The 24,043-nt window shown below is 39.9% G+C and overlaps 2 protein-coding genes across 4 annotated transcripts in view; one reads left to right on the top strand and one right to left on the bottom strand.

The window, feature by feature from the left end:
• Positions 1–102: 102 nt before the first annotated feature.
• The window catches only part of CHRM5 (cholinergic receptor muscarinic 5), a 61,255-nt gene continuing 37,314 nt past the window's right edge, over positions 103–24,043 (bottom strand). The window contains exons 2-3 of one of the 2 annotated variants that reach the window (XM_079954742.1): positions 11,111–11,229; positions 103–3,523 (exon numbers count right to left, since the gene is read on the bottom strand). In XM_079954742.1, coding sequence (XP_079810868.1) covers positions 1,865–3,457 — 1,593 coding nt within the window. In that variant the 5' untranslated portion in view covers positions 3,458–3,523; positions 11,111–11,229 and the 3' untranslated portion in view covers positions 103–1,864. The remainder of the gene's footprint in view (positions 3,524–11,110; positions 11,230–24,043) is intronic. The other variant, XM_079954743.1, reaches the window with a different exon arrangement.
• Positions 7,339–24,043, top strand: part of AVEN (apoptosis and caspase activation inhibitor) — a 113,338-nt gene continuing 96,633 nt past the window's right edge. Inside the window, exon 1 of one of the 2 annotated variants that reach the window (XM_079955376.1) lies at positions 7,339–7,891. In XM_079955376.1, the coding sequence (XP_079811502.1) occupies positions 7,658–7,891 (234 nt within the window). In that variant the 5' untranslated portion in view covers positions 7,339–7,657. Of the gene's footprint in view, positions 7,892–17,742; positions 17,776–24,043 lie in introns of those variants that run through there. The other variant, XM_079955375.1, reaches the window with a different exon arrangement.

The following is a 24,043-nucleotide window of genomic DNA, read 5'->3' as shown; positions in this document are numbered from 1 at the left end:
AAGTAGTCTGCGTTATAAAAAGAGGCACTATAATAGCCATTATGTATACAACATTTCTATCCAGACATATCCTCAGCAAACTCCTGATAGATTCACCTACTATGTGCTAGGGATTTAGGCATTCAAGTATTGCCACCCAAAAAACACAGGACAGAAAGGTAGGTGGTTTTACTCCTCTCTCTTTTTCAAATTGCTGTTGTTGCTTTTGACTGGCATGGGTTATGTGATTCATGGAGAAAGGTGACTCAAACTATTCAATGAGTATATGTTTGTAAGGTTATTGATGTAAATTGTGTAATGTTAAGTGCTAGCTGAAATACATGTTTCACAAGCAGGACCTGTTGCATCTTTAAGCAGTACCATATCCTTTTTTAATACTGGCAACCTAATTCATTGATTTCAAATGATTTACTGCCAATAAATACATTTCAAGATCAGGGTGTAAAATCTTAGACCTAAAATGAGGAACCTATGGATAAATTAAATAAAAGTGCAGTGCTTTTTTTTCTAATAAAATGTTTAGGGGTACTCTCATTTTCCTACTCGTATTGAAATACTGCCCCTCAATGAGGGCAAACTTAGATTCACAAAATGTTTAGGGTATGTGTACCCCTGCGTAACCCCAGGAAAAAAAGCACTGGTAATGTGTAGTACTTAACCTCATTCATAAGCAAGTTTCAGCTCATAACTTAAGATTGCAGTCCTGAACTCCTATACTTGGAAGTTCTACAGAAATCAAAAGGATTAAGGTGTTGCTTAATGTGCTGCAAAACACCTACACGGAAGGCAACTCACAGTGCAATCCTAACCATGACTACTCCAAAGTAAGTCATATTGAATTCAATGGGGCTTACTCCCAGGTAAGTGAGGTAGGATTGCTGATTCACAGTGTAGGAAATAAAATGCAACCCACACAGAATCATAGAATTGTAGAGTTGGAAGGAACCAAGAGGGTCATCTAGTCCAGCCCACTGCAATGCAGGAATCTTTTGCACATTTGGGTGTTCTTCAGAATGGTAATAAAGAAGCGATTTTACCTTTTTCTTAGAAGCCATACATCGGATTGCATCAATATACCGTACAGGATTTTAAAAATAAAACTCCTTCAGAGCAGCTTCAATATGAACAAATAAAATGCAAAAAGACAATTAACTAGTACCCTTGTTTGTAGGCAGTGTAAACATCTCTGACAAACTTGGTAACCTCATTGGCTTCTTAATTTGCAAAAAAAAAAACCCCAACCATACAGTTTACATCATATACCGGTAAGCCATCTCTCAGCCATAGAAAAAGAACAATACAAACTCAAACAATGTTCATGGCCTCACAACTAATTCCAAGAGCAAATTTGTCCATTGAGGAAAAAATCTCAGACATTTATCATTGGCCAGTGGTACTTGCCTTCCTTTTGTTTCCATCCAGTTTAGAAACAATTCTGTATGGGAAGTGATGCAAGTGTCATTCTATTGGAGACCTATAACTAAACTGGACAAAGTCTTAGAAAAAATGTGCAGGAAGGCATAATGTTACTTTCCAGGTAGTGGACCTAATGAATGAAGGGTCTATTCCATACGCAACCATTAAGGTCTGTTGGTGTGCCATTTTATTTGGCAAACATGTGGAAAGAAACTTTCTATGACAGCAACATAAATAATGCTCTATTTAGTAGTCACAGACAATTATAGAAATGTTCATCATTGTGGCTGCTTTCTTCATGGCCATAGGCATGTCGTTATCACCACACAAATTGTGCTTCTTTTGTCTCCAGACATGCAAAGCAACAACTTTACAATGAAAAACTTGCAGCCAATTTGATTTACAGTGCTTGGCCAAGGTCTGTTTCCCGCCCCCTAAACACTTTAAATTAAGGCAGTTTAGTATTACCCTGCCAGTATAATTTTTCTTCCATTTTTTTCTTCTTCCACTGACAGAACAGCAACAACTTAAATGTCTTTCTGAACGTTTTGTTACAGAGAGCATAGCAGATTGGGTTAACAGTACTATTCACATAGCACAGCCAATAGCCAAGGTGCCAGAGCGTTGGGGGAATACAATCTGAGCAGAATGTGGAGACCAAAACCATGATATTGTAGGGTGTCCAAGTGATTATGAAAGCTAGAAGAATGGCGCTTAAAGTTTGGGCTGCTTTGCGCTCCTTTATAAGGACCATTCTTTTCCTTTTAGTAATTTGATTGTTTATATTTGGATCCATGTTTTTGACGGAAGTCGTGTCCTTAGATAAAGTGGCAGAACAAGGAGTGATCTTTACTTTTCGGCAGCCATTGTTAGTTTCTTTGGCACCATCAGCTTTAACCACCAATCGGAACTTATAAGCTACACATTTACTACTTTTTTTAACGTGGCCTTTGGTTGGGGTTAGAAAATATTTTGGGGTCTCATAGTCATTTTCCCCAGGATGGTCTTTGATAAAGGCTTCCTTTTTCTCCTCTTTATGTTCATCATCATTGCTTTTTACTGGAGACTTATAAGCTACTTGAAAGACAGGATCAGAGGCACGTTTATCCTCCTCTTCTGAGGATGCATAGCTGCTGCAAGTGGTTAGCTGGTCCGCCTTAGACCAGTCATGACAAGTATTTTGAATCTGACATGCCTTTGCTGTTGCCGAAGTACTTCGGCTGGATGAAGACCATGAAGCCTGACATCTCTCCCTTTTGGCTAAATTTTGTTGCTTGCAGCTAAAACAGGACTTCAGCAGCGCTTTCTGAGGCTTTATCATTTCGAACTCGGCCACAGAACTGGATCCTTGAAGTTCGGCCAGGTCCTTGGTCCGTTTCTCAGTCTCTCTATAAATACGGCAATACAAAATAGTCATCACAGAAACCGGGATATAGAAAGCAGCAATCGCAGTACCAAAGGTGATGATGGGTTCATACAAAAATTGAATCTGGCATTCTCCAGGCGGGACAGTTCGTTCCCCAACAAAATACTGCCAACATAAGATTACTGGTGCCCACAGGATAAATGAAATTAGCCAAGCTAGGCCAATCATGATGCCAGCCCTTTTTGGTGTGCGTTTAGCCCTGTAGGTTAATGGCCGTGTAATAGAAAAATATCGGTCAAAGCTGATAACCAGTAAATTCATTACTGAGGCATTGCTAGCTACATAATCCAGGGCTAGCCACAAGTCACATGCTAGACTTCCAAGAGACCAGTACCCTATTAATATGTAGGATGTATAAAGATTCATAGAAAATATTCCAATGATAAGGTCTGCACACGCAAGACTGAGTAAATAGTAATTGTTCACCGTCTTGAGCTGGCTGTTGACTTTGAAGGATATCATCACAAGAACATTCCCCACTATAGTTATTAAGCTTAAAATGGCCGTCACTGTAGCAATGGTAATTACTTCCCAAAGGCTATGACCTTCTAAATGCTTATGGTTAGGGGTTGTACCATTGACAATGGTTGAATTGCTGTGCAATTTTTCTTCCATTCTTTTTCTTGGCGTATTAACATCAGTCCCTTTTAAGTTGCTTCTTCACCTGTTCTTTGAAGACACCTTTTTAATGACAAATAAAGAGAAAGAAAGCTCGTAAAATAATAATGGACTCCTGCCAAGTTTATTAAGCACAAGCAAATTGTAAGACAGTTAGAGTATCAATTATAAATTACGATGACTTCTAAAGATATTTAAATATTATGTGTTCAAGTTTAGAGACGCAAAATAGGCTTGGTAATATTTCCCAGCCAACCTTTGTTGCTGTAGCCTTCCCCAACCTGGTGCACTCCAGATGTTTTGGAATACAACTCCCATCATTCCTGACCATTGGCCATACTGCCTGGGATTTATGGGACTTGTAGTCCAAAAATATCTGGAGGGCACCAGATTTAGGAAAGGCTTCTGACATAACTGAAATATTCAATATTAATTGTTGAATTCTTACTTTAACTATTTAATATGAACAGTTAAATATATTTTGTATTCTTTTTCTCAAACTACTGTGGTTAAAAAAAATCAACAAGTATTAGACATAAGGCCCCCAATTTGCAGTAGGACAACAGTGAGGCAGGGCACATTTAACCTATGATACCAATGGACTCTAGATGTGATGTTTAATGCTACCATAGATTCAGGGAACAAGTTGTATTGACAGTGTTTCACAGATAGGTAAACACATAAAGGAACCACTATTTTAAAAGTCCACACACACAAAAGTTGTGACACAGGGTTCAATCTCCTTTCAAGTCAATATGGGTCCTGAAGAAAATAATTCCCTGCATTTGCTGTTAAAATAAAGCCTTGATGTGGTTTTTAATTATACAGTCCAACAACATCTGGAGAGCCACATGTTTGCCACCCCTGCTGCAATGAAAGAAAAATTTGAAGAGTGGCATAATATGCAGAATTTTTTAAAGAAAGCAATGGAAGACTAAAGTCCTGGTAAAGAGACAAGTGGAGTATGTGCTGTTCAGTAGCAGAAATATTTTTATTCTATTTATTTATTTATTTAACTTGTATACTACACTACAGTACATCTGTAGATCTCATGGTGGTTCACAACATAAAAATGCAATATAAAAACAAGAACAAAAAACCCCACTCCTTGCTTTAACACCGACTAAAATATATACAGTATTTCCTATTCTATGTCTTCTGTCTTTCATACTTAAATACTGGTAGCCCACTGGACTCCTCACCTTCTCCTGCTCATTGCAACTAGAATTCTTTGCTTGTAACTTTCACAACTCTTCTCTAAAGCACAAATCTGGCCATCCATTGTTGCTATTTATTGTTCTGAACTGCAGAAGTTCATATTTAAAAATGCAGTAAGGTTCCTTCTTGATGCAAGAATGCAAAGTTTCTTCATTTCAGCTACAGCAAAAGTGGTTCCCTAAACAAAGCTATCATACATGATTGACTACAGACTCTTAATGGAAAGGCCAACTCAGGTCATTTCCCACAATTAAAAAAAACAAAACCCTTTATTTTCTAATAAGTCCTAGCTGACTAAGGACTGCAGGGGAAGAAAAGCAATGAGCTCACTGTAATGGAGGAGTGACTATTAATCATATTTGGCTGTTAAGATCTTAAAGTGTCACCTATCTGCATCAATTCCAAACGATCAAGTTCTCTGAGACTATTTTGCCCTACAAAAGTAATTTCTGCTCATGGGTTTGTTTCCAATACAACGAAGAGGCAAAGCAGACATTGCTATAGCTTTAAAGCTTTTCAACTTGGTTCCCACTTTATGAAAGCAGTACACAATAACTACATGCAATGCAAAGAAGAAGAAAAAGTACATGTAATGCCTGAGTAATAACTACATGTAGTTTGCAATTGATTGTACTATATTTGGGATAATGTTCATTTGAGCAGGGTATTTGTAACCAAATAGCCAGTTATTGCACCAGTACTATTGGATTTACTGTAAGATTTCTATTTATTCTAGGAAGCAGTGAATTCCTTTCTTTTGGATCAGCTTCCCAGAGGATACTGTACAATGTTTGGATTGCTCTAAGACCATTTCATGTCTTACTAAATAGTGCTTAAATTAGTTCTTAATGCACTTTCATGGCCATAATGCATATGAATACTCAATTTCAAGACGGCTCCCCTCTCCAAATTCTGAAGCAGATGAAAGTACCTTTTATACATGAAAAAAATAGTGTGCAAGAGATTCAGATGTAGTTTTTAGAGCTGTGTCAAATGGTTCTTAGAAATAATGTCTTGTTCATCCCATAAAATTGTAGCACATAGCAGAAGTATATTTGGGGGGAGTGCAACTGGTTTGGGCGCATTTGGTTAGGAGCCTTGGGACTGCTGCAGGGGACGCCACAACTATGATGTAAAATGAAAGATTAGATGTTGTGGGGTTGGCACTGAATTTTAATGCTGCCTCTGAAATTTGAGACCACTGCCTATAGCATCTAGAAGGCACCACATTGACTTCCTCTGTCGCAGAGCGTAGGACCGCACTCAGATTAAGAGGTTACTCCATCAGATACAGAGATCAAGTGGGCACTGCATTCCTTTGCTCTGGAACCAAGCCATTAGCATTAGCTTCAGGGTTTTGTGGGCATCAGAGTACTCATGAATTCCCCTTTCCCACTGACTATTGTTTCTGATCCTCCTTGCTGTTTTGTTGCTGCCATCCTATAGTGGGGATTGGACTAGGAATGAGCTGTCAGGCAAGTAGTTAGGCAGGCAAGTAATGACTGTCAGTGAGGTAGGTGGCTGCTGCAAAAACTGGATGTGACAAGGTAGTGAGCAGCTGCCTCCTTCGTTCAAACACTGCTGCTGTCATATCACACATAATATTGCTCCTCTTGATTGCCTTTCTGAGCATGTGCACACGATTTAACCAAGATTGTGGTAGTTTCTCAGGTCAAGTTTCTTTGTTAGTCTGTGAGGCTTGCTCAGGAACTTTGCTGAGGTTGGGCCTGGCTGCTGTGTCATCCTAGGGGAGAACTTCTCTGAGGTGCCTCCTAAGTCCTGTGTAACTGCAATGCGCTTTGGAGAGCAGCAGAAAAGGAGGCACAGCCATTAACAAATTTTCTTGTGATCAATCCTAAAACCATCCAATGGGTTCTCACTCCCAACACAGATTTGGAGCAGCTGCACGCAATAAACATTTCTGCTTTGATTTTAGTGGCATGTTGGGCAGATCTGTCTGAGCACATCACCATGGTCACAGCTACTGATTAACATGCACAGTGGCATGCTCATGCATAATTCACCATGGCAACTTTAAATATGTAGTGACCACGAAGGTTACTGCCAATTTTTTGGGGGGGACCAAGCACCTCAAAATTGTTATGAATCAGCTCCCGAGTCTAGCGTTCTGGAATCTGCATGACATATTACAGTATTTAGGATGCTGTTTATGGTTGTTTTCTCAACAATTTAATGTGGATATATTGCTACTTTCATTATGTTCCATTGTGGATTATGTTACCTGATTTGTGATGCATTTCTTTAGGGATTATTTCACGGGAACTTAATTTGTGAGAGAGCTGCAAGCCAGATATTACTATTCCATTTACCAAGCCACATTCCAATGGGATTTACTCCCAAGTATGAAAATTCCTTCCAGCAGCACCTTAAAGACCAACTAAGTTCTTGGTACGAGCTTTCCTGTGCATGCACACTTCTTCAGATAGTGTGCATGCACACGAAAGCTCATACTGAAGAAGTGTGCATGCACACGAAAGCTCATACCAAGAACTAACTTAGTTGGTCTTTTAAGGTGCTACTGGAAGAAATTTTTTTATTTTGTTTTGACTATGGCAGACCAACACGGCTACCTATCTGTCCCAAGTATGAAGTTATAGGATCGAGGAGCTCTGAGCTGGTGATATCCCCTAGTTAAAAACACATCGTATAATTAATCTTCGAAGTCTAGAAAAACCACAGCAACTAAACGATGCGGCCGCAAAGAGCGGAGGTTTTGTTGCGCTTGCATCAAATGCGCCGCGTTTGCGACCGTTTCCCGTTCACTGCAGATGGGGCGGCGCGGTTCGCGAGGCTTCGCCGGGACTTCCGAGAGGAGTCAGGCTCGCTAGGCCCAAGCCTGGCGCGGCCCCCAGGTCCTCCTCTCCCGAGGGAGGCAGCCAGCTTCCCGCAGGAGGCGGGGAGACGGGCCTGGAGAAAGGCGGCTGCCAGGAGGAGCGGGCCGGACCCCAAGTAGCTGCCATGCAGCAGCCCGAACGCGGCGGCGGCGGCCGGCAACCCCATCGTCGGCGGCCGGGCGGTCGAGAGAGGCCGGCGGAAGGCGCCGGAGGCGGCAGTAGCAGCAGCAGCAGCGAGGCCGGTCCCGGTCGAGGAGGCGGGAGCCGGGGGAGAGGCGGGGGGAGAGGAAGAGGCAGGCGGGAGGCTCGCGGCAAAGGGCCCGCCGCGCCTGCCTCCGCCCCTCACGGGTATGAATCGGTAAGGAAAAAGAGACACGAGGCCGAGGCGGAGCTAAAGTAGGACCCCCCCCCCTCACGGCTTCTCTGTGGCAAAGCTTTCTGATCTGAGGCTCCGCCGAGGCTGTTACCATCTCCCTCTCCCTTAGCAACCAGCTCCTATCTAATATGTTAGGGGTTACATACATACATTGTGTGTGTGTGGCGGGGGTGTGTATTATATATTTATTTATATATACATATATACAGTGCTTTTTTCTGGGGGTAAGCAGGGGTACGCATACCCCTAAACATTTTGTGAATCGTTGTACTTTGGTCCATTTACTGTATTTATTTTTCCTGATTTGAACTATAAAATGGTGGCTTTCTTCAGTCAGAAGTAGACTTTTAGAAAAATAGCACTGCATATATAGATACATATAGTGCATGGGTAGGCAAACTAAGGCCCAGGGGCCAGATCCGGCCCAATTGCCTTCTAAATCCGTCCTGTGGACAGTTCAGGAATCAGCGTGTTTCTACCTGAGTAGAATGTGTGCTTTTATTTAAAATGCATCTCTGGGTTATTTGTGGGGCATAGGAATTATTTCATTCCCCCCACCAAAAATATAGTCCAGCCCCCAACAAGGTCTGAGGGACAGTGGACTGGTCCCCTGCTGAAAAAGTTTGCTGACCCCTGTTAGTATGTGTGTGTGTGTGTGTCACTGCGCTTATTATGGGGCTGTCTGCTTCTGTTCCCTGTCAGTTTGTTGCACACACAAAAACAACAACATAAAGTTTTAAACAAACAGTTGGGCTAATGTACATGAAATGCAAGGGGTGGCAGTGGGTCTCCGCAGATCCATTTTTGTTGAGGTGTGGTGAAGGTCACTTGTTCTCATGCCCTTCACCACCTTCCTGCCCCATTGTATTATATTATTCAAGTAAGAGAATTGTGCTGGAAGTTAGTCATTGAATTAAAAAAGACTTATTCACAGGTACGTGTGTTTACAGGATGGCAGCCTTAGGTTGGGAGTAATTAGGTTCACCGCCCTTTGTGAACAGAAATTCTGATAGTTTAAAATGTGACTCTGGGTATGGAGTGAAAAATTACCTGTATGGGAAAAATTACCTGTATATTGACCAGAATAGGGTTTAAATTGGGTTGTTGGCTCCTTGTGTGCAGTGATTGCAGGTGCAAAACTAGCCTATGATTACCTAGTCACTTCACACACAGGAACTGATGACCCAATTTAAATGTGTTGCCCGCAGCATGACATCTGGTGTCATGTTTAAACCAGACCTGGCCAAGGAGACAGGGAAGTTTTCCTCAAAAAGATGTAAAACCTGAGTGTTTTTCTTTCGTTAAGGGAATGAATCTTTGCTTGTTCGGGGACTTCAGCTGTTCTGTGGAATCTCTTCTCTGGGTCATCAGCATGCCTAAGGTGATGGCAGCTGTAGAGTCAATGTTGCCTCAGAGATGGCATAGGACAAAGTGACAGACAGTTACTATTCAGAGGGAAAGCTTGGACTGAGCTCTGGGTTTGCATGGCAGCTGGAAGAGGAACAGATTTGTGCAGTCTTGTCGGATGCACTCTAAGCACTGTGACAGCATTGTGGTCATGCAGTTACATTGACAGGACACAAAGTTGACAGCATGTGCACAGGCGATGTGCTACAAGTGTAGCTGCCAGCCACACGTGACACCTGAACGTGCTTTAGTAACACACACATAGTAATTACAAAAATAAATCATTAGCTAGATCCCCCCCCCCACTCCGAATGTAGCAGTCTGGTTCTGGCAGTTGGCCAGTAGAGTAAAATTTAGGTTGAGTCAGTAAAATCCTGGCTAGGTGGCAGACTTCCATATTTTTAAATTATGTTTGTGACTAATTTGCTTGTTAAGCGTTCCAGGTAAATTATACTTCCCATGACTGTGATTATGCAACTTAGAATGTTAATAATATTTCAGCTCAACATGGATCAATATGGCTCAGCTTCAGAGGATTTCTGGGGTATTCTTGATGTTAACCATTGAGTGCTTCCAGATGGGGGCTTAATGGATTATTGGAAATTGGCAACAGATTTTTTTAAAAAAACTTTTTAGAATCCCCTTAAAAGAGTAAATGTAGAAGGGGGAGGGAACATGGATGGTCATTTTGACAGTGGCACACGATAGCGTTGTGTAAGGTAAAGGTAAAGGGATCCCTGAACATTAGGTCCATTCGTGACCGACTCTGGGGTTGCGGCACTCATCTCGCTTTATTGGCCGAGGGAGCCGGCGTAAAGCTTCCGGGTCATGTGGCCAGCATGACTAAGCCGCTTCTGGCGAACCAGAGCAGCGCACGGAAATGCCGTTTACCTTCCCGCTGGAGCGGTACCTATTTATCTACTTGCACTTCGACGTGTTTTCGAACTGCTACGTTGGCAGGAGCAGGGACCGAGCAACGGGAGCTCATTCCATCAGTGTACATACTGCAAAAAAACCTTGTGTGCATAAAGAAGACCAACACCATAACAAAGACCTATCTGGAAGCACCACTATACATACTGACAACTACATGAATTCAGTGGGATTTATTTCACAATAGGCCTGTATAGAATTCAGTTGTGTATAAAGATGGTTAATATTTTACAATTGCAATCCTATGCAGGTTAATTCTTTGGGGCTTACTCCCAGGTAAATGGCCTTACTGCTTTAGTGGTATTGTTGAGTTATGCATATTTTGTTGTAAGTCCTGTAAAACTTGAAGAAGACTTCTTTTGTTTGCCTCTAAATTTGTAGGAGAGTGATATTATACTATTTTTGTGCTGTTTATTTTGGGTTGTGGTAGATTTTGACTATAAGTGATAAATTTCATAACAGAATTTAAATTAAGTAGGATTACCAAATGTAATTTATTTTAAGGAGTGCTCATTATTTCAGAATATTACAAGTAATGCCCTTAATTTTTTTTATAGTTCTATAGAATCACTAATCTTTCAACAGACAAACCTAAGATATTTGCACAGTTATTTATAGCAGTGCAGTTAAAGTATTTTGGTTTGAATGTTTTTGCTTATTTTTTATCATGCTTCTATGAAGCATTTCAAGTGGTCCTTAAATTATTATTACAAAGTGCAAAAAGATAGATCATTGTCCCAACTAGAGGTAGTCAGCTAATTACAGTACAGGGAATACTGAGAAAGGGAGACACAATGGTAACATTCCTTTTAAAAAGAGGTACTAAAGTTTACTTTTAAAATTTCTTGTAATGAGTCCTACCTGGAAGCATGCCATGCACCTTGGAAACTCTGCTCCTTCTAATGTGTAGGAATAGGCTGCAGTTGTTCAGTGGTGCCTTCCTTGGTCACATGTCTTTATTGTGGCTTCTCATCCCAGGGCTAAGTTGTTGAAAACAGATTGTGTGGTTGAGCTCAGTCACAAATTACCGGAAACCCTCTTTTTAAGCCTCAAAATCTGATGTACGTAGTACCCATGCAAAATATTTTGGTTAAAAAAGATACTCTCCTTTGCATTTAAAACAGGAGTGAAAAATAGAGCCACAGTCTATAGTCGCCTCCAAAGGTTAAAACATACAATGAAGGAACCAAGCTGAAGGTGCAAAAATGAGTGGTTAATAGCATTACTTATAGATAAATTATTTGTTTTCCTACAAAGCTGGGATTATTAGGCAAAATTACATGAACTGTTGGTTAGCTGCTTTCATACTTGTTTTAAAGTTCAACAGGCAGTACTATATCTCAATAATCATACAGTGGTACCTCAGGTTATAGACACTTCAGGTTACAGACGCTTCAGGTTACAGACTTTGCTAACCCAGAAATAGTACCTCGGGCTAAGAACTTTGCTTCAGGATGATAACAGAAATTGCGCAGCAGCGGTGCGGCGGCAGCGGGAGGCCCCATTAGCTAAAGTGGTGCTTCAGGTTAAGAACAGTTTCAGGTTAAGAACTGACCTCCGGAACGAATTAAGTTCTTAACCCAAGGTACCACTGTACAAAGTTCTTGTAAAATAGGTCAATGTTATCTCAATATTTCAAATAGGGGAGATAAGTTAATGGTTGAGTTGAGATTTGGGCTCTTTCTGGTCCACGGTCTGTTCTCTTAGAAGGAACATTACCACAAGCTCTCTGTTAGCATTTATCATTAAAATCAAATAATTTTGTGAGAAGGTCACAGTAACTTCTTACAAAAGCAGAGTAGAACATAATGTGCCATGTGTAATCTCTTACGCCAAAATATACTTGGCAAATGTTTATTCAGCTTTTAGAAATCTTCGCAAGAGGAGTTTGCATGCCTCACCAAGCAGCTTGATAAATCACTTTCATATTGGCCCTCCCACAATTGTTAATATTGTATATGCTTCAGTTGCAGCTTAGACTCTTTAGAAAGCTATGTTAAAGATACTTTGTAAAGGTATGAGAAAACATGTATATTGCCACACCATGTTGTACAGGTAGCAAAAATATATATACATGCATTCTTATCATTCACAATGGTGTATGGAGTTACATCTACACAGAAAAATTATGACAGGATTTCTGAGGCAGCCCTGACTTAAGCATTTGTATTACAGGGTTCTGTCCACATGAGGGCAAAATGTTCTATACAGTATTATGTATACGGTTGGAAATATAAAATATGCATGCAGTTCCAAGAATTTTTGCTCAGTGATTGGAATACAGTTTGTCCTCTGGGTATTGGGAGTAACTACCACATGCATTTGTGGAGTGATTTTATGCAGCAATAGGACATTTGATCCACGTGCTAGCCAATCAGGTTATTGATTATTGATAGCCAGTGTGGTATAGTGGTTAGTTTGTGGGAGACCAGGGTTCGAATCAGTGAGCCATGAAGCTCATTGGGTGACTCTGGGGCAGCCACATCCTTTCAGCCTAACCTACCTACAGGGTTGTTTTGGGGATTAAATGAGGAGTGGAAGAACTTGGAGCTCACTGGAAAAAATGTAGGATATAAATGCAATAAACAAATAATAAATTACCGCTTACTGATTATATTTGTTCCCCACTTTTCATAATTTCATAGTTGGAGTGCAAGCAAATTTTGAGGCTTGAATAAAACTTTATACTGTACTGTATATGTTTACTTTTAAGAGCATCATATTTGAATTAGTAGACACATTTCTTCCCAGACCTGTAAAAATAATTAACTGTCAGGCTTTGTTTCCAGATACATCATGTTGGTTAACTTCTGGATTCCTCCCTATTTATGTGAATGATTGGTAAACTGCTTCTGGTGGCATTAGATTCCATCTTTACCTAAATTGTCTGAGAGGATTGTAAAACTCACCATTGTTTAATCACTGATCTGAATAATTTGTATTTAATGATTTTCAGTCAAATCCTGTTGTATGTTTACTGAGATGCAAGCCCCACTATGTCCAATGGCACTTACTTCCGGAAAAGTATGCATGGGATTGTAGTCCTGGTGTATTTAACTATTAAGGCATTATTCTTGGGCCCATAAGGGCCTGAACATATTTTTCAGAGATAGCAGTTACACTGCACAGTATTTTGAGTTATAAATTATCTTTTTAGTCAGTGTAATTTGAACATAAATGCAACAAATGGTGTATTTGGAAATAAGAGCTGGTTTCTAACACCTTCAGGAAACAAATTTATATTGCAAAGTGTGAATAGGGATCGTTTAGAAAGAAAGCTATTATGTTTGATATTTTAATCTCTTGTTCACGTTGGCATTTCTGTCTCTAGTATTATGCTTCTCTTGTGTTATATGTCTATAATTATGAGAAAGCTCGGATAAATCTGTAAAGATTATGTCATATTAAATTAAAATCATATTTCTGCCACACTTATTGGCTAGCCACATTGTCATGCAGATGAAAGATAAAATATATAAATTATTTTGTGGAGAAAAGACCAAGTATGAATGCAATTACTGCCAAGTGGCCCAAACTATAATGTTTTTGTTTTTTATAAACAAATCTAATTTGCAGAAATGAATATACTTACTGGTTTAGCCAGTTAGAATACAGAAAATAACATGATAGATTATTTCCAAAACAAATTATTTTGCAATGAAGTTCAAACAGCTAAATCACAGAACTAAATGTTTTTGATGTGTTTCTTGTTAGAGCTCTAACTGACTGTATTTCTTGTCACAATGCAGCAACATATCTGCATCCTCCTTGGATTCAGTGAAATTCAATGAATTGGGTAAAAAAGATTATCATAAAAGCAAATGGAACCTGAATAGCCAATCTGTGTGGCAAAATGAAACACGCAGCAAGCTACTTAGATTTACTTCATGCTATTTTCATGTTGATTTGAATGTTTTAAGTTGTAGCCTGGTGTGGTGGTGCGTGCCTGCAATACAGCTACTCCTGGAGATTGAGGCTGGTGAATCGCTTGAGCTCAGGAGTTTGGGACTGCTGTGGGCTATGCTGATTGGGTGTCCACACTAAGTTTGGCATCCATGGTGTGATATGTTTGAAATGCAAGGCATAAAGCAACCCAGGTGAAAATGGGTGCAGATTTCCTGCCTCAACAATTACGCTGCTTTCAAATTGGAACATTTTCCAGGTATTGTATCTAAACATCCTATTTTGACAGGCTTTAAGCTTCCTGATTTTTGAATGGCTGGTGCAGGGAAGGCAGGTGTTGTGGACTTGTTACTTATTTATTAAATTTGTATACCGCTCTTCATCCAAAGATCACAGGGCGGTTCGCAACATAAAAGCTGCCAATAGAAGTTAAGGGCAGTATCCAAAATGTTAATGTTGTTGTGACAGAACATCAGTGTGCCCAATCCCCACGAAACTCGAACACGTTCTTCTGATGTAATTTAGAATGCAGGAGATAATGTACCCGGCTCATGATGTTCTAGGATTGTAGGAAGATCCTGGCCATGTTGGAGCATCTATATCATGGCCGCTTTTCATGCTGGCGTTGCTCCAGCTTCTGAAGGTGGTGTGTGTGGACTGCAGAGGTGGGTAGTGGCAAACAAGGCAAATGCAGCTTTCTTGACCAATTTCTACCCCTTCCAGTCTTTTAACCTGTTTTCTCCCCCTTCCTTATCCACTATAGCAAGCAGGGCTATACCACAATTAGAGTGTTAATTTTAATGGATGGTAACATCTTGCATTGTTTATTTTGTATCCTTATGCATTATAGCATACTAATTTCTCTGTAAGTTCTGCACAATTCTTTTGTGTAATGTTGACCACATTATGTTAGCAAACATTACAGTTTGTTCCATGCTACGATATGGATAAAAAGCATCAGAGCAAACTCCTCTTGAAAATGTGTTTCATTCAATCAACCTTGCAATTAGCTACTTGCCTAGGACAAATTGTAATTGCCTCTGGGTGAGCAGTTGAATGGTAGGAAGCTTTGGCCAAGAATTAAGGCTTAAGGGTTGGGAGAGTACTGTGTTGCGCTACAGTATAGCATCAAAACACTATTTCTGTGTGAGCATTTCTTCTTTCAGCAGGGCTGCCTGGTTGCACCCTGGAGATTCTTTATTTAACTTTAAATCTTCTACAGCTTTGGGAGGTTGGCAGTCACAGATTTTCCCTTGTGTTTTCACCTTCTGATCCTTTTCAGTTGTCCTGATTCCTTATCCACTATCGGAAGCTTGATCCAGGAGTGCCAAGTAGGAATTACATGCATTGGGGATTGGTGGGGAAGAGACCAAATGGCTGTGGTGGCAGGGGAGCAATTCATTTGTCCATTTAAGTTAGTTGATGGGATAATTAATTGTGTGATTTAACTGTGTGCTGTGTAATTCATTGTCCTGTTTCTTCCAGATTACATTGTATGATCTCAGGTTCTAGTATAATAAGAGTTGGAAAAAAATCTCCCTATTCCCTTTTCTCCACACTATGGACATTTTTAAAAACCATTATCATAAACCAGTTTTCTGAACTAAAAAGCCCTAAATATTCTAACCTTTGTAGGGGAGTAATTCCAGCTCCTTGATAATCTTGATTGTTCTTTTATTCATCTACGAAAACTAAGTATTGGTGTTTTGTTATTGAAACATTTTCCTCCACATTTTGAATGAACACAGTATTCTGGCTGAAAAGGAAACTGTTAGCAATGAACAGCAGGTGGAGTAGGCAGTTGACTTTTCACTTTCGTATTGATCCTATCCAATATTTGCTGTACATGGTTATTCTAGGCGTTAGAGCAGAAGTAGTAGTTGACTGCTAAAAGAAACACTGAAAAAGACATCAGTGACTCCCCACCCACATTTCTTGGTAGGACTTGCATGCTAAAGAGGAGCTAAGCAGAAAAGAAGAGACTGAAAGGGCTAAAAGAGCAACTTTTATCCTAGTTAGAAATTATATATATATAACATTGGCATGTAAATTTACAAAATGATCTTAGCAAGGTTTACTCTCATTGGGTTAAGTGGGATTTTCTCCCAGTAATTAAGCATAAGATCACAACATTGAAGTGCTTTATATACCGTATGTTTTTCTAAGATTTGTTATCTCATGCATTGAAAGCTAAATCATTTTTAATCTTTGTGTTAACCCATTTGTGAAGGTACTCTTCAATTTGTTGTTAAAAGAAGGTTAAATTGACTGTACAAAAGTGTTATACATCATCTTTTGATCAGTGCCTGTCTTGCTGGTGAATGGAGTGTTAATTTTGTAATGCTTCTTTTCTGGATTGCAAGCAGGTGAAAATCTTTATAGCTAAGTACTCTTAATTTTAGGTGACTCACCCCCTCCTTTCCCCAGTAAATAAATAAAATTGAACTAGGATTGCTTGGAAACTAAATTCTTCATGTGTCGTGAGAAAACTTGGTGATGTAATCCCCCAATTACTAGGATATCTGTTATAAAAAGAACTCAATAAATGGGGAGAGTTTGGTCTGTGAAACAGAGTTCATTAACAATTTGAAAGGCATCTGCTTGCAATTTCTCTAATTAAAAATCTGGAATATTTAATTTGCAATTTCTGAGACTCAAGTATTCTTGCAATATTCAACCTAGGGTAACAGCTGAGTTAATATAGTGCAAAGTATGTGATCAGATAGGCAGTCCACAGGAAGGGGTGGACCATACACCAAACAATAACTCTAATTATTTTATTTTACTACATTAGAGCTAATGATTGTTTTTGTTTTTTCTAGTTCTCAGTAAATACTTTTTTAAAAAGTCAATATTTTATAGCTTTTGATTAGAGCTCAAATTTTCAAGCCGACTCTATAATTACCTAACCATGCTTGACCTTGGAAAAGTGGTATAGTCTTTCATGGGTGATACAATTTTTTGAAAAGGCTTTCTCTGGGATTAGAACTCTAATGTAACGAATCACTTCCATGGGTGTAATTCCTTCTGGATGTACTTTTAAGATTTATTTATTTTTAAATCTTCCACACTTATAATATCCAATGAACCCCTAGACTGTGATGTAAGCTTTCACAGTTCTCACCACAGTTTCACCAATTTCTGTTGTGCGTTTTGGAGTTTTCAGTCTTTTCAGTCTTTGAATTCACCTTTAGCCCAAACATGCATATTGGGGACCCACTTACTAATTTTATATCATATATTTGTAAAGCATCAGTGCAGCTGTTGCAACCTGCTTTAGATCATGCTGTGACCTAGTATTGGATCCTTATCTGCCAGTTAGAAACCAGTGATGTTTTAACTATACAGAGCAGAAGATAGTACATATATGTAGTTAAATTTAACTGGGCAATTTCTCTTCTCTGGCATGGCTTTAAAGTCTTACTGCTGAGGAGCATAAAGTGGGGGTAGTTTTACCCCCTTTGATTCCCCACAGTATGTCATATTCCTTCAGCTCTGTACCATGCTGCTCAAAGAGGCTGCACGTACAATGGCTAGGCTAAATGCTTTGCATGTCTTCTGAGTTAGAGTGAAAGAGCTTTGAGGTTGCTTAGCAACCACCAAACATGCGTCAGAACTGGAAAGTGAGAAAGCCATCTTGTTCAACTTATTTATTTTTTTGTATTCTGAAAAAGTGGAATGAGAATTCTACTGCAATTATTGCTATAAAGGCAAAAGTCAGTAGGTGCTTTGCCTGACCACTTTAATTGTGTTCAAGCCTGTAACCCAATGGACACTTATTCCCAAGCAAACCTCACTGAACTCAGTGAGACTTATTCCAGATACAGCAAGCAGTTTTGTGACATCGTTAAGACTAATATTTATTATGGCATAATTTTTTGTCAATTATAGTTGACTTCATCAGATGCATGGAATGTTATCCTGAGGTGGGGTGTGTGTGTGTATCTACACAATTGGGCAGGGTTAGGGAGAAGAGAACATAAAAAGGGGGTCAGAAGTAAATGAAATACAGAAAGTACTGGTAGAATTACAAACAGTGATAATTATGTTATTAAGCATAGCCATTCACCACAAACAATAGGGTGATGAGAAAAACTTTTGTCTCAATTGAGTCTACAACTTGATAAATTGTAATTCAGAGGTTTCCCATTACGGTGTCTCATTGAAGCTCCCTTATTCAAATATGGGCCACCTTAAGGTCCCTTATAGCAAGCATCTCCAAACTTGGCTCTCCAGATGTTTTGGGACTACAACTCCCATGATCCCTAGCTAACATGACCAGTGGTCAGGGATGATGGGAATTGTAGTCCCAAAACATCTGGAGGGCCAAGTTTGGGGGTGCCTGCCTTATAGAGTATGGATGTTGAAATTTTCCCCTGCATGGTTTTTAAAATATATATATATCTACTAACAATTCCTCTCTGCATTCAAAATAGGACAAACAGAACATACTCTGCACAAAATAATAAATTGACACAAATGTGATAGCAGAAATGGCAATATCAAAATGCACTGTGGAAACATTCCAACCTCTTTGGCTACCCCTATGGAAATTCTTCCATTTACTGTGCCCAGACCCATAGATTTGCTGTAGTGCTGTTGCATAGATTGAGGGTGATATGGGAAGCCTATATCCAATGACAGGATAATGCATGCAGAACTTTGCATTAGCATGTCAAGATTAATACACACGACCTTTGTTTGGAGTAGCCACAAATATAGCAGTAGCCATTCAGACTTCTTCTGTGGTTGTAGTCCTGTGATTTGTGGTCCTCTGAGGTGGGAAAAAGGACTACAAATGTTTGGTATTAGTAATGCAGAGGTACTCAGCTTAAAGGTAACTTTTCAAAAAGAGTGGTACTTAAATGTATTGATAGTGCAAGAATGCATCCATTTTCTTTCTTAGAAAAATGAAGTGGACAATCTTACTGGTTTCCAGCTACATTTAACTCAATCATATCTTTTGAAGTCACAAAAAAGATTTCCTGGAATTAAAAGTGGTGTGTTTGTGCACACACATGCACATGTACAAATAACTCAAACGTCTGGCAAATCACTCTTCTAGAACAGATCTCCTGCAAGTTGAAAGTAGCTAGAGGACATGCTACAGAAGACTGATTTTTTGCAGTATGGCATGACTTTATTTACAAATGAAGAAGCCTATGGCTGTATGATCCCCCTTGTTTATTCCAAGGTGTGGGTTTTGTGAAAGGCAGAAATATGCTCTTTATATTTCTGTTGGACTGCTACTAATTGGGAAGCAAGGGAAAAATTGATGCTAACTCTTCATTACTTAGTTTTTTCATTTGGGGAGTCTATGAATTCCTTAAGGAAATGCATGTTTGCACAGAAAATATTGTAGTTTTGTCTTCTCCTGTGTCTTACATTACACAAGAATTTAGTGCTTTTTTGTTACTTCCTTTTATTTGAATGTAGAAAATTCTTTCATAATTTACAAATGTTAGTAAAAACTAAATTTAAAAAATTACTAATTGCCAGCAAAAATGAATAGTTAGGCATTTCTGTTTGACAGCATGGAGTTTGGACTTTGAATAAAATTTTATGATGATTGTTCCAGTTGTGTTTGCTCGGGGGGTGGGGTAGGTCAGATGCTTTGCCTGCAGAAGTTCCTGGTTCAATCCCAGACAGGGCTGGGAAAAACTGCTGTCTAAAACCCTATTGTGCCAGTGTAGAGCACCATCGATACCTAGTACTGATAGATCAATAACTGGCTTGGTTTGGAGGTGGTAGCATTTTATGTACCTGTGTCTGATATTTCTTGTGCTTTCAAAATGAGGTACTGCGTTTGGAAGAGGCTTCTCTGTTTATGTAAATACTAATAAATGAATTGTGCACACAAAATCTAAGCACTGGTGTTTTGATTCAAGGTTACAGAGTGCTTTTCTACTTGCAGGTCTGCTTTCAGAGAAACTTTGTATTAAGTCCTCTTTATAAGGCATTTTCTGCAGGTGGAAATTAATTCCTGAGTACAAACAACAGTGTCTTTAAAGTACAGATCAATTGTGTCATTTATGAATAGTGCATATAAGTTTAAATGTGTGACTTTTGCTGTCAAATACTTGCAGGTGTCTGATCAGGGCTAGTCTGTTATGCTGCAGGGTAAAGCAACATGCTTCAGGCTGCAACACCATGGGTGGTAGAGGAAAAGAAGAAGGCAGAAATGTCTGAATGATGCAACAAGACTTTTTAAAAGTGTCCATACCAGAAAGGTAGCACCATTTGTACTCTGCTTACAGCAGAAAAATGTCTTAAGCCAGTACAGTGGTGCCTCGCAAGATGAAAAGAATCCGTTCCGCGATTCTCTTCGTCTAGCGGTTTTTTCGTCTTGCGAAGCAAGCCCATTGACGGCTTAGCGGATTAGCGCTATTAGCGGCTTTTAAGCGGACTTCCGGGTTAGCGCGATCTGGTTAATGGCGGATTCCCTCCGAGCTCCGGAGGGAATCGGCTCCGCTGGAGAAGGGTTCTACCGCGACGGCGACGCGGGGACCCCCAGAAACCGCAGGCGCTGAAGCCTGCGGACTTGGTGACTCGGCGGGCACCTAAAGCGCCCCCCGACCCACGAAGAGCCTTTTTAAAGGCTGCGGAGAGGGTACGGGGAGTGGCGTGGTGCTGTGAGTGGACCGCTACTGCAGTGGAGCGAAGCCACGAGCCATGGCCGGAGACCGCTGACTTTCTTCCCTGAAATTCGGACTTTAATTAATCCGTGAGTAGAATGGAATTTGAACTTTAAAATTTTTACCCTTGAATTCGGTACGATCGGGGGATGTGCTAAAGGGAAGTCCGCACCCCCCTGCTTACAGAAGATTTAAAGCAAGGATCGGAGAACTAAGGTGGAGAGTTTTTTCTTTTTGGTGTTTTTTAAAAAGATAATATTTTCATGAATTTGACAGAAGAAGATTTGTGCTGGAGAGTAAGAGTGGAATTTTAGAAGCTTTTGTTTAACCCCCCCCCAGACCCGGGAGTGTCCTGTATGTGAGCTGGAGAAAAAGGAACAAGGAGTTTGACAGCTGTCAAAGGAGCTGTCAAACGGGCAGTGAAAGTTAAAAATTTTATTATTTAACACTTTTCTGGACTAAATTTGTTATATTTGAACTAAAGTGGTTGGGAACAAAGTAGTGAAATAACAAAGTAACGGACTGTTGGGAAAAGACTATTAAGTAACCAGAATCCCCCTAGGGGAAACATTGAAACACTACAATGGCTGCAGATGGAAAATTACAGGCAGAGATAGAAAGAATGTTCTTTCTCGTGGGAAAGTTGCAGGAGCAGACTACGGCTATGAGTAAACAACTTATAACCTTGAACTCTAAAATAAGTGACTCTGCTGAATGCACAATGGACTTGACCGGGAAAAAACCTGCAGCTGAATTAGAAGAGATAACTTCGGAACAGGAGGAGAGGGAACAAGGGCCAGTACAGATGGAGAGTACCAACCAGAAGCCTACATTGCCAGAACACAAAGAAGAAGACCTTTGGATTACAAATTTGCGAAAGATGCGAAAGAGGAGGGAGGAAGCCCCTGGAACATTTGGAATATTTGAATTTAAAAGAAATAAGAAATATGATTGGGGCTTCCTCTTTGAGTTTGAGTATGGATTAGCTGACCTTTCGCAGCAGCTGGTACCAAGTACTTTGGATGGAAGAAAATCTGATGAGACTGAGCTAGAACTCCTTCGAGACCCGAGGACCAACAAAGAGGGCTACCAACAAAATCGGCAGAGAGAGACTGACAGAGACTTAAAGGCCTCAGATGTGAGGAATCCAGGCTAAAAACTGTTTTTGTGGACATGGGGACATTGGGAAGGGACAGAAACCGGGGCGGGGGGGGGGGAAGAATTAAAAAAAAATATGTTTATGACTTTTGTGTTTGATTATTATGACCTATTTTTAAGATAAAAGGGAAATTCGTGGAAGGAATTCGAGTCGACCTTAGAAAAGGATTAAATGTTTATAAGAAAACTGGATAAGTAAAATTTGGCCAAGTAATAAGAATTAAATATTTCTTTAAATATATATATATATAATAATAATAATATGTAAAGGATGAGAGATATGAACTTGCTGAGCTAATTTAATTGAATTAGGATGTATGAAGGGGGGGTGGGGGGAGGTCAAGAACTGGGGTTAGGAAAGTAAGGATATGAAACTTTATATGTGTCGTTTTTGTCTGTGTGTGTGTGTCTGTGTTTATAAAATGTGAAAACTCAATAAAAATTTTATAAAAAAAAAAAAGATAAGCAGATAAGCGGCTTAGCGGCTTAGAAAAAGGGGGAGGGAAGGGGAAAAAAGTCGGAAAAACTCGCAAGACATTTCGTCTTGCGAAGCAAGCCCATAAGGAAATTCGTTTTGCGAAGCGCCTCCAAAACGGAAAACCCTTTCGTCTAGCGGGTTTTTCGTCTTGCGAGGCATTCGTCTTGCGGGGCACCGCTGTACTGCATTTGATCCTTAGTAGACAACCACTTGTGTATACTTTTAAAATATACATATACACACGTGTGTGTGTGTGTGTACTGTGCCGTGCATGAAATTTGTTTTTTGTTGTTGAGGCTTGTTTTCTGATAATGAAAATAGTGGTGTGAAGCTGACTTTATATGTGTGTGAAATGGATTGAGGCAACTGTAGCCATGTATGCCCATGTGTTGGAAAGTGTGGGAGACTCCATTGTAAATGATCCCCTAAGTTCTGGTTTTTATGTTTTTTACAACATGAGTCATTAGCCCTTTCAGCTGGGTGTGAATGAAACAGTTAAAACTAGAAAACCATGTGAATGTACATTTTCTTCTTAAAACTATTAGTTGCGTTAGTGGTTATATTTTCTATTGCTAATTTTTCTGGAGTCTAAAACCCAGGTAGCATGTGACTATTTCTCCTTACTGACATTAGGCTTAAAGGAAAACAACAACAAAGTGTTTGATGGAACCTTACAGACTAACACATTTGTTGTAGAGCATTCCAACCCCCGAGATCCACTGTTCTAGATGCTCTGCTAGTGAGCAGCATCCATTGCACTGTCAAAACAGTGGTAGAGGGTTGGAGATACTCCAAGTAGATCCATTGCCAACCCTGCTGCCATCATGTGATGGCAACGGCCCTGATCCGAGCCCCATTTGCTGCAACAACTTGGGAGCTGGCACTTTCTGTCCTGCCAGTTTCAGCAATACTGTGGAAGCTACACCACTTCATCAAGTGCTGCTGCTACCAGTTGAGGGCTTGAATGGATCCATTAGCATTTAATGTGCCACAAGACTCTGTGCTGTGTTTGCTGTAACACTGAAGCTCAATCATTTTGTTGGTTTGTCTTTTCTGAAAATTAATTAGCAAGTGAAAGAAGCGGCAGGAGCTGTAATCTTAGTCTCTAATAGTATATATTTTAAAAGAATGACAAAATGGTTAAAATTGGGGTTTGCAAAGGTGTTTTTTTTTTAACATGTACAAGTTCTTATTTTCTATTCATTGTAGAACAAATATGGGGTGGCCTAGGGAGAAGCTGGCTTCCTAGATGTGCAAAGCAAGATTGCTGGAAGCGCCGGCTGCAGTTGTGCCCCTGTTATTTATAATGTGACAAAGAATGTGATATTTTGTTTTCATTCGGGAGAGCAAGAGTATCTGTGCATATGCATTTTTCTAGCACTGCTAGCATTTCAGTTTTTCACATGGAGCCTGAGTAATGCAAATGGTTATCCATGTGATAATGTAAGCAAAGCCACCAGATGAAGGTGTTTCAATCTTGGAGGCAAAATGGTAGTCCTGTTTAGCCATTTTTTCAAGATTGCACTAAATGTGTTAAGGAGTGGGACCCTGTCTTTCTGGTCTTGACCTGATATTTCATGTTAAGTCAGACAATAGAAAACAGGAAGCAATGCTTGTACA

The sequence above is a fragment of the Podarcis cretensis genome (genome assembly GCF_951804945.1).
Source record: "Podarcis cretensis genome assembly, chromosome: 1".
Taxonomy (NCBI): Eukaryota; Metazoa; Chordata; class Lepidosauria; order Squamata; family Lacertidae; genus Podarcis; species Podarcis cretensis.
The sequence above is the reverse complement of the archived record's forward strand: the minus strand, read 5'-3'. Positions and strand labels throughout refer to the sequence as shown.